The following is a 20000-nucleotide window of genomic DNA, read 5'->3' as shown; positions in this document are numbered from 1 at the left end:
TTACTTGTGTGGGATATCATGTGCGATACAAGCAGTCTTGCAGTGTTTTTACTTGTGTGTGATATCATGTGCGATATAAGCAGTCCAGCAGTGTTTTTACTTGTGTGTGATATCATGTGTGATACAAGCAGTCCTGCAGCGTGTTTACTTGTGTGTGATATCATGTGTGATACAAGCAGTCCTGCAGCGTGTTTACTTGTGTGTGATATCATGTGCGATGTAAGCAGTCTTGCAGTGTTTTTACTTGTGTGTGATATCATGTGCGATATAAGCAGTCCAGCAGTGTTTTTACTTCTGTGTGATACCATGTGTGATACAAGCGGTCCTGCAGCGGGTTAATTAGTGTGTGATATCATGTGCGATACAAGCCGTGCTGCAGCGTGTTTACTTGTGTGTGATATCATGTGTGATACAAGCAGTCCTGCAGTGTGTTTACTTGTGTGTGATATCATGTGCGATACAAGCAGTCCTGCAGTGTTTTTACTTTTGTGTGATACAAGCGGTCCTGCAGCGTGTTTACTTGTGTGTGATATCATATGCGATACAAGCAGTCCTGCAGAGTGTTTACTTGTGTGTGCTATCATGTGTGATACAAGCAGTCCTGCAGCGGGTTTACTTGTGTGTGATATCTTGTGCGATACAAGAAGTCCTGCAGTGTTTACTTGTGTGTGATATAATGTGCGATACAAGCAGTCTTGCAGTGTTTTTACTTGTGTTTGATATCATGTGCGATACAAGCAGTCTTGCAGTGTTTTTACTTGTGTGTGATATCATGTGTGATACAAGTAGTCCTGCAGCGGGTTTACTTGTGTGTGATATCATGTGCGATACAAGAAGTCCTGCAGTGTTTTTACTTGTGTGTGATATCATGTGCGATACAAGCAGTCTTGCAGTGTTTTCACTTGTGTGTGATATCATGTGTGATACAAGCGGTCCTGCAGCGGGTTTATTTGTGTGTGATATCATGTGCGTTACAAGCGGACATGTTTTTAGTGGACATGTCTTTAGTGGACTAGTCTTTAGTGGACAAGTCTTTAGTGAACTAGTCTTTAGTGGACTTGTTTTTAGTGGACTTGTCTTTAGTGGACTAGTCTTTAGTGGACTAGTCTTTAGTGGATAAGTCTTTAGTGAACTAGTCTTTAGTGGACTTGTTTTTAGTGGACTTGTTTTTAGTGGACTAGTCTTTAGTGGACTTGTTTTTAGTGGACTAGTCCTTAGTGGACTTGTTTTTAGTGGACTTGTCTTTAGTGGACTAGTCTTTAGTGGACTAGTCCTTAGTGGACTTGTTTTTAGTGGACTTGTCTTTAGTGGACTAGTCTTTAGTGGACTTGTCAATAGTGGACTAGTCTTTAGTGGACTTGTTTTTAGTGGACTAGTCTTTAGTGGACTAGTCTTTAGTGGACATAGTTTTAGTGGACTAGTCTTTACTGGACTAGTCTTTAGTGGGCATAGCTTTAGTGGACTAGTCTTTAGTGGACTAGTCTTTAGTGGACATAGTTTTAGTGGACTAGTCTTTAGTGGACTTGTCTTTAGTGGACTTGTTTTTAGTGGACTAGTCTTTAGTGGACTTGTTTTAGTGGACTTATCTTTAGTGGACTAGTCTTTAGTGGACTTGTTATTAGTGGACTTGTTTTTAGTGGACTAGTCTTTAGTGGACTTGTTTTTAGTGGACTTGTCTTTAGTGGACTAGTCTTTAGTGGACTTGTCTTTAGTGGACTAGTCCTTAGTAGACTTGTTTTTAATGGACTTGTCTTTAGTGGACTAGTCTTTAGTGGACTTGTCAATAGTGGACTAGTCTTTAGTGGACTTGTTTTTAGTGGACTAGTCTTTAGTGGACTAGTCTTTAGTGGACATAGTTTTAGTGGACTAGTCTTTAGTGGACTAGTCTTTAGTGGACATGGTTTTAGTGGACTAGTCTTTAGTGGACATCGTTTTAGTGGACTAGTCTTTAGTGGACATGGTTTTAGTGGACTAGTCTTTAGTGGACTTGTTTTAGTGGACTTATCTTTAGTGGACTAGTCTTTAGTGGACTAGTCTTTAGTGGACATGGTTTTAGTGGACTAGTCTTTAGTGGACTTGTTTTAGTGGACTTATCTTTAGTGGACTTGTTTTTAGTGGACTTGTCTTTAGTGGACTAGTCTTTAGTGGACTTGTCTTTAGTGGACTAGTCCTTAATGGACTTGTTTTTAGTGGACTTGTTTTTAGTGGACTAGTCTTTAGTGGACTAGTCTTTAGTGGACATAGTTTTAGTGGACTAGTCTTTAGTGGACTAGTCTTTAGTGGACATAGTTTTAGTGGACTAGTCTTTAGTGGACTAGTCTTTAGTGGACTTGTCTTTAGTGGACTAGTCTTTAGTGGACTTGTTTTTAGTGGACTTGTCTTTAGTGGACTAGTCTTTAGTGGACTTGTCTTTAGTGGACTAGTCCTTAGTGGACTTGTTTTTAGTGGACTTGTTTTTAGTGGACTAGTCTTTAGTGGACTAGTCTTTAGTGGACATAGTTTTAGTGGACTAGTCTTTAGTGGACTAGTCTTTAGTGGACATAGTTTTAGTGGACTAGTCTTTAGTGGACCAGTCTTTAGTGGACTTGTTTTTAGTGGACTAGTCTTTAGTGGACTAGTCTTTAGTGGACATAGTTTTAGTGGACTAGTCTTTAGTGGACTAGTCTTTAGTGGACATAGTTTTAGTGGACTAGTCTTTAGTGGACTGGTCTTTAGTGGACATAGTTTTAGTGGACTAGTCTTTAGTGGACTAGTCTTTAGTGGACATAGTTTTAGTGGACTAGTCTTTAGTGGACTAGTCTTTAGTGGACATAGTTTTAGTGGACTAGTCTTTAGTGGACTAGTCTTTAGTGGACATAGTTTTAGTGGACTAGTCTTTAGTGGACTGGTCTTTAGTGGACATAGTTTTAGTGGACTAGTCTTTAGTGGACTAGTCTTTAGTGGACTAGTCTTTAGTGGACATAGTTTTAGTGGACTAGTCTTTAGTGGACTAGTCTTTAGTGGACATAGTTTTAGTGGACTAGTCTTTAGTGGACTAGTCTTTAGTGGACATGGTTTTAGTGGACTAGTCTTTAGTGGACTAGTCTTTAGTGGACTAGTCTTTAGTGGACATAGTTTTAGTGGACTAGTCTTTAGTGGACTAGTCTTTAGTGGACATAGTTTTAGTGGACTAGTCTTTAGTGGACTAGTCTTTAGTGGACTAGTCTTTAGTGGACTCTTCTATGTGCAGACGCACGGCAGCAACAAAGGAGGACTTGATCCTCCTGGCCCACGTGTCTCATGGCCATTGTTGTGTTGTCCATCATCTTGATGACATCTGGCACTGCTGGAGGCTCAGGTGAGTCTCAGGTGAGTCTCAGGTGAGTCTCAGGTGAGTCTCTGGTCTCTGGTCAACTATTCCAATGACTGGAATTGGAAGATGAGGATTGTAATTGGATGAATTATGCAAGAGTGGTCATCATGGAGTCATCTGAGTGGTCATCATGGAGTCATCTGAGTGGTCATCATGGAGTCATCTATCTGTGGTCTGAGAGGACGTCTCACTCCTCCACTTATGTCTGCTTTTCACACGCCAGATATCACAATCATGGTCTGGATCACACCTGTTGCCAGAGATCCTCTATTTATAGCAGGACCACTTGCTATTTCTATTAAGGAGCTACAGAAGAATATCTATCAAAGATCCTCTAAATCAGAGGTCCCCAACCTTTTTGTAGCTGCGGACCGCTTGAACATTTGTCCCACGGACCGGTGGAAGGGGGGGGGGGTGTATTTAAAAAAAAAAAAAAAAAAATTATTTTTTTTTACATAAATAAATACACTCATGTGTGCTTACGGACGGTAGCCCTGCTTGATTTCATTAAAAAAATAAAAAAATATATATTTTATTTTTATTTTATTTTTTTATTTCTTGTGCGGCCCGGTACCAATTGGTCCGCGGACCGGTACCGGGACTTGGACTTGTCAATAGTGGACTAGTCTTTAGTGGACTTGTTTTTAGTGGACTAGTCTTTAGTGGACTAGTCTTTAGTGGACATAGTTTTAGTGGACTAGTCTTTAGTGGACTAGTCTTTAGTGGACTTGTTTTTAGTGGACTTGTCTTTAGTGGACTAGTCTTTAGTGGACTTGTCTTTAGTGGACTTGTCTTTAGTGGACTAGTCCTTAGTGGACTTGTTTTTAGTGGACTTGTCTTTGGTGGACTAGTCTTTAGTGGACTTGTCAATAGTGGACTACTCTTTAGTGGACTTGTTTTTAGTGGACTAGTCTTTAGTGGACTAGTCTTTAGTGGACTAGTCTTTAGTGGACATAGTTTTAGTGGACTAGTCTTTAGTGGACTAGTCTTTAGTGGACATAGTTTTAGTGGACTAGTCTTTAGTGGACTAGTCTTTAGTGGACATAGTTTTAGTGGACTAGTCTTTAGTGGACTAGTCTTCAGTGGACATAGTTTTAGTGTACTAGTCTTTAGTGGACTAGTCTTTAGTGGACTTGTTTTTAGTGGACTTGTCTTTAGTGGACTAGTCTTTAGTGGACTTGTCTTTAGTGGACTAGTCTTTAGTGGACTTGTCTTTAGTGGACTTGTCTTTAGTGGACTAGTCCTTAGTGGACTTGTTTTTAGTGGACTTGTCTTTAGTGGACTAGTCTTTAGTGGACTTGTCAATAGTGGACTAGTCTTTAGTGGACTAGTCTTTAGTGGACTTGTTTTTAGTGGACTTGTCTTTAGTGGACTAGTCTTTAGTGGACTTGTCTCTAGTGGACTAGTCTTTAGTGGACTAGTCTTTAGTGGACTTGTCTTTAGTGGACTAGTCTATAGTGGACTTGTCTTTAGTGGACTAGTCCTTAGTGGACTTGTTTTTAGTGGACTTGTCTTTAGTGGACTAGTCTTTAGTGGACTTGTCAATAGTGGACTAGTCTTTAGTGGACTTGTTTTTAGTGGACTAGTCTTTAGTGGACTAGTCTTTAGTGGACTTGTCTTTAATGGACATAGTTTTAGTGGACTAGTCTTTAGTGGACTAGTCTTTAGTGGACATAGTTTTAGTGGACTAGTCTTTAGGGGACTAGTCTTTAGTGGACATAGTTTTAGTGGACTAGTCTTTAGTGGACTAGTCTTTAGTGGACATAGTTTTAGTGGACTAGTCTTTAGTGGACTAGTCTTTAGTGGACATAGTTTTAGTGTACTAGTCTTTAGTGGACATAGTTTTAGTGGACTTGTCAATAGTGGACTAGTCTTTAGTGGACTTGCAAATAGTGGACTAGTCTTTAGTGGACTAGTCTTTAGTGGACATAGTTTTAGTGGACTAGTCTTTAGTGGACATAGTTTTAGTGGACTAGTCTTTAATGGACTAGTCTTTAGTGGACATAGTTTTAGTGGACTAGTCTTTAGTGGACATAGTTTTAGTGTACTAGTCTTTAGTGGACATAGTTTTAGTGGACTAGTCTTTAGTGGACATAGTTTTAGTGGACTTGTCAATAGTGGACTAGTCTTTAGTGGACTTGTTTTGAGTGGACTAGTCTTTAGTGGACTAGTCTTTAGTGGACATAGTTTTAGTGGACTAGTCTTTAGTGGACATAGTTTTAGTGGACTAGTCTTTAGTGGACTAGTCTTTAGTGGACATAGTTTTAGTGGACTAGTCTTTAGTGGACTAGTCTTTAGTTGACATAGTTTTAGTGGACTAGTCTTTAGTGGACATAGTTTTAGTGGACATAGTTTTAGTGGACTAGTCTTTAGTGGACATAGTTTTAGTGGACTAGTCTTTAGTTGACATGGTTTTAGTGGACTAGTCTTTAGTGGACTAGTCTTTAGTGGACATAGTTTTAGTTGACTAGTCTTTAGTGGACATAGTTTTAGTGGACTAGTCTTTAGTGGACTAGTCTTTCGTGGACATAGTTTTAGTGGACTAGTCTTTAGTGGACATAGTTTTAGTGGACTAGTCTTTAGTGGACTAGTCTTTTGTGGACATAGTTTTAGTGGACTAGTCTTTAGTGGACATAGTTTTAGTGGACTAGTCTTTAGTGGACTAGTCTTTCGTGGACATAGTTTTAGTGGACTAGTCTTTAGTGGACATAGTTTTAGTGGACTAGTCTTTAGTGGACTAGTCTTTAGTGGACATAGTTTTAGTGGACTAGTCTTTAGTGGACTAGTCTTTAGTGGACATACTTTTAGTGGACTAGTCTTTAGTGGACTAGTCTTTAGTGGACATAGTTTTAGTGGACTAGTCTTTAGTGGACTAGTCTTTTGTGGACATAGTTTTAGTGGACTAGTCTTTAGTGGACATAGTTTTAGTGGACTAGTCTTTAGTGGACTAGTCTTTAGTCGACATAGTTTTAGTGGACTAGTCTTTAGTGGACTAGTCTTTAGTGGACATAGTTTTAGTGGACTAGTCTTTAGTGGACTAGTCTTTAGTGGACATAGTTTTAGTGTACTAGTCTTTAGTGGACATAGTTTTAGTGGACTTGTCAATAGTGGACTAGTCTTTAGTGGACTTGTTTTTAGTGGACTAGTCTTTAGTGGACTAGTCTTTAGTGGACATAGTTTTAGTGGACTAGTCTTTAGTGGACATAGTTTTAGTGGACTAGTCTTTAGTGGACTAGTCTTTAGTGGACATAGTTTTAGTGGACTAGTCTTTAGTGGACTAGTCTTTAGTGGACATAGTTTTAGTGGACTAGTCTTTAGTGGACTAGTCTTTAGTGGACATAGTTTTAGTGGACTAGTCTTTAGTGGACATAGTTTTAGTGTACTTGTCTTTAGTGGACTAGTCCTTAGTGGACTTGTTTTTAGTGGACTTGTCTTTAGTGGACTAGTCTTTAGTGGACTTGTTTTTAGTGGACTAGTCTTTAGTGGACTAGTCCTTAGTGGACTTGTTTTTAGTGGACTTGTCTTTAGTGGACTAATCTTTAGTGGACTTGTCAATTGTGGACTAGTCTTTAGTGGACATGTTTTTCGTGGACTAGTCTTTAGTGGACTAGTCTTTAGTGGACTTGTCTTTAGTGGACATAGTTTTAGTGGACTAGTCTTTAGTGGACTAGTCTTTAATGGACATAGTTTTAGTGGACTAGTCTTTAGTGGACTAGTCTTTAGTGGACATAGTTTTAGTGGACTAGTCTTTAGTGGACTAGTCTTTAGTGGACATAGTTTTAGTGGACTAGTCTTTAGTGGACTAGTCTTTAGTGGGCATAGTTTTAGTGTACTAGTCTTTAGTGGACATAGTTTTAGTGGACTTGTCAATAGTGGACTAGTCTTTAGTGGACTTGTTTTTAGTGGACTAGTCTTTAGTGAACTAGTCTTTAGTGGACATAGTTTTAGTGGACTAGTCTTTAGTGGACATAGTTTTAGTGGACTAGTCTTTAGTGGACATAGTTTTAGTGGACTAGTCTTTAGTGGACTAGTCTTTAGTGGACATAGTTTTAGTGGACTAGTCTTTAGTGGACATAGTTTTAGTGGACTAGTCTTTAGTGGACATAGTTTTAGTGGACTAGTCTTTAGTGGACTAGTCTTTAGTGGACATAGTTTTAGTGGACTAGTCTTTAGTGGACATAGTTTTAGTGGACTAGTCTTTAGTGGACTAGTCTTTTGTGGACATAGTTTTAGTGGACTAGTCTTTAGTGGACTAGTCTTTAGTGGACATAGTTTTAGTGGACTAGTCTTTAGTGGACTAGTCTTTTGTGGACATAGTTTTAGTGGACTAGTCTTTAGTGGACTAGTCTTTAGTGGACATAGTTTTAGTGGACTAGTCTTTAGTGGACTAGTCTTTAGTGGACATAGTTTTAGTGGACTAGTCTTTAGTGGACATAGTTTTAGTGGACTAGTCTTTAGTGGACTAGTCTTTAGTGGACATAGTTTTAGTGGACTAGTCTTTAGTGGACTAGTCTTTAGTGGACATAGTTTTAGTGGACTAGTCTTTAGTGGACTAGTCTTTAGTGGACATAGTTTTAGTGGACTAGTCTTTAGTGGACATAGTTTTAGTGTACTTGTCTTTAGTGGACTAGTCCTTAGTGGACTTGTTTTTAGTGGACTTGTCTTTAGTGGACTAGTCTTTAGTGGACTTGTTTTTAGTGGACTAGTCTTTAGTGGACTAGTCCTTAGTGGACTTGTTTTTAGTGGACTTGTCTTTAGTGGACTAGTCTTTAGTGGACTTGTCAATTGTGGACTAGTCTTTAGTGGACATGTTTTTCGTGGACTAGTCTTTAGTGGACTAGTCTTTAGTGGACTTGTCTTTAGTGGACATAGTTTTAGTGGACTAGTCTTTAGTGGACTAGTCTTTAATGGACATAGTTTTAGTGGACTAGTCTTTAGTGGACTAGTCTTTAGTGGACATAGTTTTAGTGGACTAGTCTTTAGTGGACTAGTCTTTAGTGGACATAGTTTTAGTGGACTAGTCTTTAGTGGACTAGTCTTTAGTGGGCATAGTTTTAGTGTACTAGTCTTTAGTGCCATAGTTTTAGTGGACTTGTCAATAGTGGACTAGTCTTTAGTGGACTTGTTTTTAGTGGACTAGTCTTTAGTGAACTAGTCTTTAGTGGACATAGTTTTAGTGGACTAGTCTTTAGTGGACATAGTTTTAGTGGACTAGTCTTTAGTGGACATAGTTTTAGTGGACTAGTCTTTAGTGGACTAGTCTTTAGTGGACATAGTTTTAGTGGACTAGTCTTTAGTGGACATAGTTTTAGTGGACTAGTCTTTAGTGGACATAGTTTTAGTGGACTAGTCTTTAGTGGACTAGTCTTTAGTGGACATAGTTTTAGTGGACTAGTCTTTAGTGGACATAGTTTTAGTGGACTAGTCTTTAGTGGACTAGTCTTTTGTGGACATAGTTTTAGTGGACTAGTCTTTAGTGGACTAGTCTTTAGTGGACATAGTTTTAGTGGACTAGTCTTTAGTGGACTAGTCTTTTGTGGACATAGTTTTAGTGGACTAGTCTTTAGTGGACTAGTCTTTAGTGGACATAGTTTTAGTGGACTAGTCTTTAGTGGACTAGTCTTTAGTGGACATAGTTTTAGTGGACTAGTCTTTAGTGGACATAGTTTTAGTGGACTAGTCTTTAGTGGACTAGTCTTTAGTGGACATAGTTTTAGTGGACTAGTCTTTAGTGGACTAGTCTTTAGTGGACATAGTTTTAGTGGACTAGTCTTTAGTGGACTAGTCTTTAGTGGACATAGTTTTAGTGGACTAGTCTTTAGTGGACATAGTTTTAGTGTACTTGTCTTTAGTGGACTAGTCCTTAGTGGACTTGTTTTTAGTGGACTTGTCTTTAGTGGACTAGTCTTTAGTGGACTTGTTTTTAGTGGACTAGTCTTTAGTGGACTAGTCCTTAGTGGACTTGTTTTTAGTGGACTTGTCTTTAGTGGACTAGTCTTTAGTGGACTTGTCAATTGTGGACTAGTCTTTAGTGGACATGTTTTTCGTGGACTAGTCTTTAGTGGACTAGTCTTTAGTGGACTAGTCTTTAATGGACATAGTTTTAGTGGACTAGTCTTTAGTGGACTAGTCTTTAGTGGACATAGTTTTAGTGGACTAGTCTTTAGTGGACTAGTCTTTAGTGGACATAGTTTTAGTGGACTAGTCTTTAGTGGACTAGTCTTTAGTGGGCATAGTTTTAGTGTACTAGTCTTTAGTGGACATAGTTTTAGTGGACTTGTCAATAGTGGACTAGTCTTTAGTGGACTTGTTTTTAGTGGACTAGTCTTTAGTGAACTAGTCTTTAGTGGACATAGTTTTAGTGGACTAGTCTTTAGTGGACATAGTTTTAGTGGACTAGTCTTTAGTGGACATAGTTTTAGTGGACTAGTCTTTAGTGGACTAGTCTTTAGTGGACATAGTTTTAGTGGACTAGTCTTTAGTGGACATAGTTTTAGTGGACTAGTCTTTAGTGGACATAGTTTTAGTGGACTAGTCTTTAGTGGACTAGTCTTTAGTGGACATAGTTTTAGTGGACTAGTCTTTAGTGGACATAGTTTTAGTGGACTAGTCTTTAGTGGACTAGTCTTTTGTGGACATAGTTTTAGTGGACTAGTCTTTAGTGGACTAGTCTTTGGTGGACATAGTTTTAGTGGACTAGTCTTTAGTGAACTAGTCTTTTTTGGACATAGTTTTAGTGGACTAGTCTTTAGTGGACTAGTCTTTAGTGGACATAGTTTTAGTGGACTAGTCTTTAGTGGACTAGTCTTTAGTGGACATAGTTTTAGTGGACTAGTCTTTAGTGGACATAGTTTTAGTGGACTAGTCTTTAGTGGACTAGTCTTTAGTGGACATAGTTTTAGTGGACTAGTCTTTAGTGGACTAGTCTTTAGTGGACATAGTTTTAGTGGACTAGTCTTTAGTGGACTAGTCTTTAGTGGACATAGTTTTAGTGGACTAGTCTTTAGTGGACATAGTTTTAGTGTACTTGTCTTTAGTGGACTAGTCCTTAGTGGACTTGTTTTTAGTGGACTTGTCTTTAGTGGACTAGTCTTTAGTGGACTTGTTTTTAGTGGACTAGTCTTTAGTGGACTAGTCCTTAGTGGACTTGTTTTTAGTGGACTTGTCTTTAGTGGACTAGTCTTTAGTGGACTTGTCAATTGTGGACTAGTCTTTAGTGGACATGTTTTTCGTGGACTAGTCTTTAGTGGACTAGTCTTTAGTGGACTTGTCTTTAGTGGACATAGTTTTAGTGGACTAGTCTTTAGTGGACTAGTCTTTAATGGACATAGTTTTAGTGGACTAGTCTTTAGTGGACTAGTCTTTAGTGGACATAGTTTTAGTGGACTAGTCTTTAGTGGACTAGTCTTTAGTGGACATAGTTTTAGTGGACTGGTCTTTAGTGGACTAGTCTTTAGTGGGCATAGTTTTAGTGTACTAGTCTTTAGTGGACATAGTTTTAGTGGACTTGTCAATAGTGGACTAGTCTTTAGTGGACTTGTTTTTAGTGGACTAGTCTTTAGTGAACTAGTCTTTAGTGGACATAGTTTTAGTGGACTAGTCTTTAGTGGACATAGTTTTAGTGGACTAGTCTTTAGTGGACATAGTTTTAGTGGACTAGTCTTTAGTGGACTAGTCTTTAGTGGACATAGTTTTAGTGGACTAGTCTTTAGTGGACATAGTTTTAGTGGACTAGTCTTTAGTGGACATAGTTTTAGTGGACTAGTCTTTAGTGGACTAGTCTTTAGTGGACATAGTTTTAGTGGACTAGTCTTTAGTGGACATAGTTTTAGTGGACTAGTCTTTAGTGGACTAGTCTTTTGTGGACATAGTTTTAGTGGACTAGTCTTTAGTGGACTAGTCTTTGGTGGACATAGTTTTAGTGGACTAGTCTTTAGTGAACTAGTCTTTTTTGGACATAGTTTTAGTGGACTAGTCTTTAGTGGACTAGTCTTTAGTGGACATAGTTTTAGTGGACTAGTCTTTAGTGGACTAGTCTTTAGTGGACATAGTTTTAGTGGACTAGTCTTTAGTGGACATAGTTTTAGTGGACTAGTCTTTAGTGGACATAGTTTTAGTGGACTTGCAAATAGTGGACTAGTCTTTAGTGGACTTGTTTTTAGTGGACTAGTCTTTAGTGGACTAGTCTTTAGTGGACATAGTTTTAGTGGACTAGTCTTTAGTGGACATAGTTTTAGTGGACTAGTCTTTAGTGGACTAGTCTTTAGTGGACATAGTTTTAGTGGACTAGTCTTTAGTGGACTAGTCTTTAGTGGACATACTTTTAGTGGACTAGTCTTTAGTGGACTAGTCTTTAGTGGACATAGTTTTAGTGGACTAGTCTTTAGTGGACATAGTTTTAGTGGACTAGTCTTTAGTGGACTAGTCTTTTGTGGACATAGTTTTAGTGGACTAGTCTTTAGTGGACATTTTTTTAGTGGACTAGTCTTTAGTGGACATAGTTTTAGTGGACTAGTCTTTAGTGGACTAGTCTTTAGTGGACATAGTTTTAGTGTACTAGTCTTTAGTGGACATAGTTTTAGTGGACTAGTCTTTAGTGGACATAGTTTTAGTGGACTTGCAAATAGTGGACTAGTCTTTAGTGGACTTGTTTTTAGTGGACTAGTCTTTAGTGGACTAATCTTTAGTGGACATAGTTTTAGTGGACTAGTCTTTAGTGGACATAGTTTTAGTGGACTAGTCTTTAGTGGACTAGTCTTTAGTGGACATAGTTTTAGTGGACTAGTCTTTAGTGGACTAGTCTTTAGTGGACATACTTTTAGTGGACTAGTCTTTAGTGGACTAGTCTTTAGTGGACATACTTTTAGTGGACTAGTCTTTAGTGGACTAGTCTTTAGTGGACATAGTTTTAGTGGACTAGTCTTTAGTGGACTAGTCTTTAGTGGACATAGTTTTAGTGGACTAGTCTTTAGTGGACTAGTCTTTAGTGGACATAGTTTTAGTGGACTAGTCTTTAGTGGACTATATATTGATATATAATGTATATATTGTGTTTTTTATGTTGATTTCATAAAAAAATAAATAAAAAAAATAAAAATAAAAATTTTTCTTTTTTTAAATTTCTTGTGCGGCCCGGTACCAATTGGTCCGCGGACCGGTACCGGTCCGCGGCCCGGTGGTTGGGGACCACTGCTCTAAATGACAGGACCTCTCACAGTTTCTATTTTGGATCTGTTGGAAAAAATGTCCATCAAAGATCCTCTACAGTGGTGGTCAAAAGTGTACTTACACTTGTAAATATATAAATGATAAATGTGTTATACTTGTATAGCGCTTTTCTACCTTCAAGGTACTCAAAGAGCTTTGACACTATTTCCACATTCACCCATTCACACACACATTCACACACTGATGGCGGGAGCTGCCATGCAAGGCGCTAACCAGCAGCCATCAGGAGCAAGGGTGAAGTGTCTTGCCCAAGGACACAACGGACGTGACTAGGATGGTAGAAGGTGGGGATTGAACCCCAGTAACCAGCAACCCTCCGATTGCTGGCACGGCCACTTTACCAACTTCGCCACGCCGTCCCCATTGTAAAGAACATCCTGTCATGGCTGTCTTGACTTTATTTTGTTGTGATGTAGTGATTGGAGCACATACTTGTTGCTCACAAAAAACATTCATGAAGTTCCGATGGGGGTCCCGTTGAGTTCCTGCATGACATTCATGCATTCTTCCCTGTTGCACTAGTTCTTCTCTTATTAAAACTTTTACCTGCTCCTCGCCTGCCGTCTCTGCACCCTGGGGTTAATATTTCTTTACATTAAACTGCGCCTTGTGGCTATGACAACAGCAGCAACACAGTCATTCCTTGTTGAATTACGGGAGTAAAAGTGTGTGTGTGTGTGTGTGTGTGTGTGTGTGTGTGTGTGTGTGTGTGTGTGTGTGTGTGTGTGTGTGTGTGTGTGTGTGTGTGTGTGTGTGTGTGTGTGTGTGTGTGTGTGTGTGTGATGACTCATACTTCATCTCAGTCTAGTGGTTCTAACATGAGGTTGTGTTACCAAATTACAGCTCAATATAGAGATCGACCAAGGAGTGCACTCTGGAAAAGGGTGTGTGTGTGTGTGTGTGTGTGTGTGTGTGTGTGTGTGTGTGTGTGTGTGTGTGTGTGTGTGTGTGTGTGTGTGTGTGTGTGTGTGTGTGTGTGTGTGTGTGTGTGTGTGTGTGTGTGTGTGTGTGTGTGTGTGTGTGTGTGTGTGTGTGTGAATTGCATTACAAAAGAAGGACACAAGTCGTCTCCTCTCTCATCTTTTAATCACTTTCTCACACACACACACGCACACACACACGCACGCACACACACACACACACACACACACACACAAAGAAGGATCATGTCTCCACTGTCCTCTTCAGTTTCACTTGCAGTGTTAATTAAATCAAATCAATAACATTTGTAAATCCAGTCACTATTATTATTGGTAGTATTATATTTTTATTATTATTATAATGTATGTATGTATTATGATTTGTAATAATAGTGTTATTATTATTATTATAATTGTACTAATGAATTATTATTGTTATTATTGTAATGGTTATTACTATTATTAGTATTACTAGTTTAATTATTAATATCATAATGTATTATTATTATTCTTACTATAACAATGTATTATTATTATTATTATTATTATTATTATTATTATTATTATTATTATTATTATTATTATTATTATCATCATTGTATTGTTGTTGTTATTATTAATATTATCCATCCATCCATTTCTACCGCTTGTCCCTTATGGAGTTGTGTGTATTATTATCATTATTATTGTTATTATTATTATCAGTATTGTGTGTAATTATTGTTATGTATAATTTTTTTATGTATTATTATTATTATTATTTTTAATGTAGTATTATTATTTATTTATTCAATTATTACTATTATTACTATTATTATCTAAATGTGTTATTATTATTATCGTGTATTATTATCGTTTGTAATGTATTATTATTATTGTTTTTTATTTAGCATTAATATTATTATAATTAATTTATTTTTATTATTATTTTATTAATATTACAACTACCACACAAACTTTTATATTGGACACAATTTTATTATCCATGTTTTAATTAATATGGCAACTTAATTTTTTTCAGAATAATGGTAATTTTCCCCAAAAATATTTGACTATATTTTAGAATTTTTTTTTTAGCATGGCATCCATAAACAAGTATTTTGACTTCATTTTCATGAATGTATGATTTGTCTTTCTAATATTTTTGTAAAATTAGGATTTTTTTCCTGTAAAGTAATGATTATAATATGTGTGAGGATGATTTGGAGGCTATTATACTCTATTATCATATAAATGTTATTATTATTATTATTATTATTATTATTATTATGCTCTACCAAACCCTTCCATCGTCCTCTAATATTGCATCTTTATTCTCCTAAAAAGGACAATATTTATCTTGTAAGATTATGTGGGCTCTTTTTCTGAGCTCCAAACTAAACTCGGCAATCTAATTTATTTTGGGGCAAAAATCCAGCTTCTGTTCTTGTGATGTTACGCATTTCTTACTTCAAATATTACATTTCTTACTTCAAATATTACATTTCTTACTTCAAATATTACATTTCATATCATAATCTTTGGATTTTATTGCAATTAATTTACTGTTGTTTTTTCTATTTTCGTAATAATAACGTTTGTTTTCAAAATATTCTGGCTTTAACTCTTGCTTCTTGATTATTTTCTATTACCTGTGTCCCACATACAACACTGTCCTTTCAACCATTCCTAAAAGACTCTGCAATTTAGCCTCCGACAAATAACAGCAGTTAGAAACAGGAAGTAGATGCTCCTTTGTGCCATTTCTTTACAACTGAATAGAATGTTAACGAGGGGGATTACACTTAGTTGGCATCCACAGAAGGGTTGTTCTTTTGCATCTCAACAGTTGTTTTTTCACTACTATAGGGGAAAACCAACTTTAACTTAGGCACACCTTTCTGGTTTTGGAGTGTAACTATTTGGGCTTTTGGCACCAGCCGCTAGACTAGATGTGACCAATCTAAGTCTAAGACTAGATGTGACCGATCTAAGTCTAAGACTAGATGTGACCAATCTAAGTCTAAGACTAGATGTGACCAATCTAAGTCTAAGATTAGATGTGACCAATCTAAGTCTAAGACTAGATGTGACCAATCTAAGTCTAAGACCAAAATGTGACCAATCTAAGTCTGAGACTAGATGTGACCAATCTAAGTCTAAGACCAAAAAGTGACCAATCTAAGTCTAAGACTAGATGTGACCAATCTAAGTCTAAGACCAAAATGTGACCAATCTAAGTCTAAGACTAGATGTGACCATTGTAAGTCTAAGACTAGATGTGACCAATCTAAGTCTAAGACTAGATGTGAGCAATCTAAGACTAGATGTGACCAATCTAAGTCTAAGACTAGATGTGACCAATGTAAGTCTAAGACTAGATGTGTCCAATCTAAGTCTAAGACTACCTGTGACCAATCCAAGTCTAAGACTAGATGTGACCAATGTAAGTCTAAGACTAGATGTGACCAATCTAAGTCTAAGACTAGATGTGACCAATGTAAGTCTAAGACTAGATGTGTCCAATCTAAGTCTAAGACTACCTGTGACCAATCCAAGTCTAAGACTAGATGTGACCAATGTAAGTCTAAGATTAGATGTGACCAATCTAAGTCTAAGACTAGATGTGACCAATCTAAGTCTAAGACTAGATGTGACCAATGTAAGTCTAAGACTAGATGTGTCCAATCTAAGTCTAAGACTACCTGTGACCAATCCAAGTCTAAGACTAGATGTGACCAATGTAAGTCTAAGATTAGATGTGACCAATCTAAGTCTAAGACTAGATGTGACCAATGTAAGTCTAAGACTAGATGTGACCAATGTAAGTCTAAGACTAGATGTGACCAATGTAAGTCTAAGACTAGATGTGTCCAATCTAAGTCTAAGACTACCTGTGACCAATCCAAGTCTAAGACTAGATGTGACCAATGTAAGTCTAAGATTAGATGTGACCAATCTAAGTCTAAGACTAGATGTGACCAATGTAAGTCTAAGACTAGATGTGACCAATCTAAGTCTAAGACTAGATGTGACCAATGTAAGTCTAAGACTAGATGTGACCAATCTAAGTCTAAGACTAGATGTGTCCAATCTAAGTCTAAGACTAGATGTGACCAATGTAAGTCTAAGACTAGATGTGACCAATCTAAGTCTAAGACTAGATGTGACCAATGTAAGTCTAAGACTAGATGTGTCCAATCTAAGTCTAAGACTACCTGTGACCAATCCAAGTCTAAGACTAGATGTGACCAATGTAAGTCTAAGACTAGATGTGACCAATGTAAGTCTAAGATTAGATGTGACCAATCTAAGTCTAAGACTAGATGTGACCAAATCTAAGTCTAAGACATTTTTCTCATCTTCCAGTCTTTGTTCTCCTGATATCGGGATTTTATTCTTGATCATATTTCATTTTCCTTAAAGGCCTACTGAAATTAATGTTTTTATTTAAACGGGGATAGCAGATCCATTCTATGTGTCATACTTGATCATTTCGCGATATTGCCATATTTTTGCTGAAAGGATTTAGTAGAGAACATCGACGATAAAGTTCGCAACTTTTGGTCGCTGATTAAAAAAAAGCCTTGCCTGTACCGGAAGTAGCGTGACGTCACATTTCCCCATTGTTTACACCAGCAGCGAGAGCGATTCGGACCGAGAAAGCGACGATTACCCCATTAATTTGAGCAAGGATGAAAAATTCGTGGATGAGGAACGTCAAAGTGAAGGACTAGAGTGCAGTGCAGGACGTATCTTTTTTTGCTCTGACCGTAACTTAGGTACAAGCTGGCTCATTGGATTCCACACTCTCTCCTTTTTCTATTGTGGATCACGGAGTTGTATTTTAAACCACCTGGGATACTATATCCTCTTGAAAATGAGAGTCCAGAACGCGAAATGGAAATTCACAGTGACTTTTATCTCCACGACAATACATCGGTGAAACACTTTAGCTTTGGAGCTAACGTGATAGCATCGTGCTTAACTGTAGATAGAAACAAAACAAATAAGTCCCTGACTGGAAGGATGGACAGAAGATCAACAATACTACCAAACTCTGGACATGTAACTACACGGTTAATGCTTTCCAGCTTAGCGATGCTGTTGCTAACGACGCCATTGAAGCTAACTTAGCTACGGAACCTCGATAGAGCTATGCTAAAAACATTAGCTCTGCACCTACGCCAGCTCTCATCTGCTCATCAACACCCGTGCTCACCTGCGTTCCAGCGATCGACGGTACGACGAAGGACTTCACCCGATCACCGATGCGGTTGGCGGTCCGGAGACGGAGGAAGTCAAGGTGAGGTCGTTCGGCTCAAAGTCCTCTTGGTTGTGTTGCTGTAGTCCGCCGCTAATACACCGATCCCACCTACAACTTTCTTCTTTGCAGTCTCCATTGTTCATTAAACAAATTGCAAAAGATTCACCAGAATACTGTGGAATTTTGGGAAGAAAACAGAGCTTTTTGTATTGGATTCAATGGTGTCCGAATACTTCCGTATCAACCGTTTACCTCACGCGCATACGTCATCATATCTAGACGTTTTCAAGCGGAATTGTGGCGGGAAATTTAAAATGTCACTTTATAAGTTAACCCGGCCGTATTGGCATGTGTTGCAATGTTAAGATTTCATCATTGATGTATAAACTATCAGACTGCGTGGTCGCTAGTAGTGGCTTTCAGTAGGACTTCAACTGCATTGTCATTGCTGCTCCTGATGTTGCTCAGGCGTTCCTGCAGGGTGTCATGTGCCAGATGTGCTGCTTTCAGGTTCTACTGGGACCTGCTGATGCTGATGCTGATGGTGGGCAACCTCATCGTGCTGCCGGTGGGCATCACCTTCTTCCGGGACGAGAACACGGCGTCCTGGATCATCTTCAACGTGCTCTCCGACACGCTCTTCATGGTCGACCTGGTGCTCAACTTCCGCACCGGCATCGTCAAGGAGGACAACACCGAGATCCTGCTGGACCCCAGGTCAGTGTGTGGGTGTTACAGGTGAGACAAGGTGAAAGAGAGCACCTTTTGTTTCACAGCCTCATGAATATGAATGAGCGGCCAGGTGGACGGCGCGGTGGAGCGTGGAATGTTTGCTGAGCCTTTGTTGTGGCTTTGTGCGTCAGGGCCATCCGCCACAAGTACCTGAAGACCTGGTTCCTGGTGGACTTTGTGTCGTCCATCCCGGTGGACTACATCTTCCTGATGGTGGACAGCCTGGACTCGGAGGTCTACAGGACGGCCAGGGCGCTCCGCATCGTGCGCTTCACGAAGATCCTCAGCCTGCTGCGCCTGCTCCGCCTCTCCAGACTTATACGATACATCCACCAGTGGGAGGAGGTGAGAGCACCACCACCCGGCACGCTCGCCCGTGATCACGCATCATTCCGCAACACCTAAGTCACACACTTACAACGCAAGCAATGTTGGAATGGTTCTCGCCCGGAAAATGGTGGAGTGCCATCTCCGGGTTAGGGAGGAGATCTTTCCCCAAGTGGAGGAGTTCAAGTACCTAGGACTCTTGTTCACGAGTGAGGGAAGAGTGGATGGTGAGATCGACAGGCGTATCAGTGCGGCGTCTTCAGTGATGTGGACGTCCATGTGTCGCTGTATCGGTCGGACGTGCCTTAAACACCTCCCCAGGGAGGCTCCCGGAGGACATCCTGACCAGATGCCTAAACCACCAAGCTCCTTTCCATTTGGAGGAGCAACGGATGACCTTCCGGATGACAGATCTTCTCACCCTTTCTCTAAGGGAGAACCTCCACCCGGCGGAGGAAACTCATTCCAGCTGCTTGCATCCGTGGTCTTTTTCTTTTGGTCATAACCCAAAGCTCATGACCATAGGTGAGGATGGGAACGTAGATCGACAGCTAAATTGAGAGCTTTGCCTTCCGGCTCAGCTCCTTCTTCACCACGACGGATCGATACAGGGTCCACATCACTGCAGACGCCGTCAGTTGTTTTTCTCTTCTGGGTATCTTGCCCCATGTGGAGTAGTTAAGTACCTCAGAGTCTTGTTCCCCAGTGAGGGAAGAGTGGATGGTGAGATCGACAGGCGTATCAGTGCGGCGTCTTCAGTGATGCGGACGTCCATGTGTTGCTGTATCGGTCGGACGTGCCTTAAACACCTCCCCAGGGAGGCTCCCGGAGGACATCCTGACCAGATGCCTAAACCACCAAGCTCCTTTCCATTTGGAGGAGCAACGGATGACCTTCCGGATGACAGATCTTCTCACCCTTTCTCTAAGGGAGAACCTCCACCCGGCGGAGGAAACTCATTTTAGCTGCTTGCATCCGTGGTCTTTTTCTTTTGGTCATAACCCAAAGCTCATGACCATAGGTGAGGATGGGAACGTAGATCGACAGCTAAATTGAGAGCTTTGCCTTCCGGCTCAGCTCCTTCTTCACCACGACGGATCGATACAGGGTCCACATCACTGCAGACGCCGTCAGTTGTTTTTCTCTTCTGGGTATCTTGCCCCATGTGGAGGAGTTAAGTACCTCAGAGTCTTGT

The 20000-nt window shown here is 39.4% G+C and overlaps 1 protein-coding gene across 1 annotated transcript in view; it reads left to right on the top strand.

Annotated features, from left to right (window-relative positions):
• Positions 1-20000, top strand: part of LOC133660495 (potassium/sodium hyperpolarization-activated cyclic nucleotide-gated channel 3-like) — a 51303-nt gene that overhangs the window by 8674 nt on the left and 22629 nt on the right. Inside the window, exons 2-3 of the mRNA XM_062064033.1 lie at positions 18257-18463; positions 18610-18823. Of these exons, the coding sequence (XP_061920017.1) occupies positions 18257-18463; positions 18610-18823 (421 nt within the window). The remainder of the gene's footprint in view (positions 1-18256; positions 18464-18609; positions 18824-20000) is intronic.

The sequence above is a fragment of the Entelurus aequoreus genome, linkage group LG11, assembly GCF_033978785.1.
Source record: "Entelurus aequoreus isolate RoL-2023_Sb linkage group LG11, RoL_Eaeq_v1.1, whole genome shotgun sequence".
Classification (NCBI taxonomy): Eukaryota; Metazoa; Chordata; class Actinopteri; order Syngnathiformes; family Syngnathidae; genus Entelurus; species Entelurus aequoreus.
Note: the sequence above shows the minus strand (reverse complement) of the source record. Positions and strands in the feature narration are given on the sequence as shown.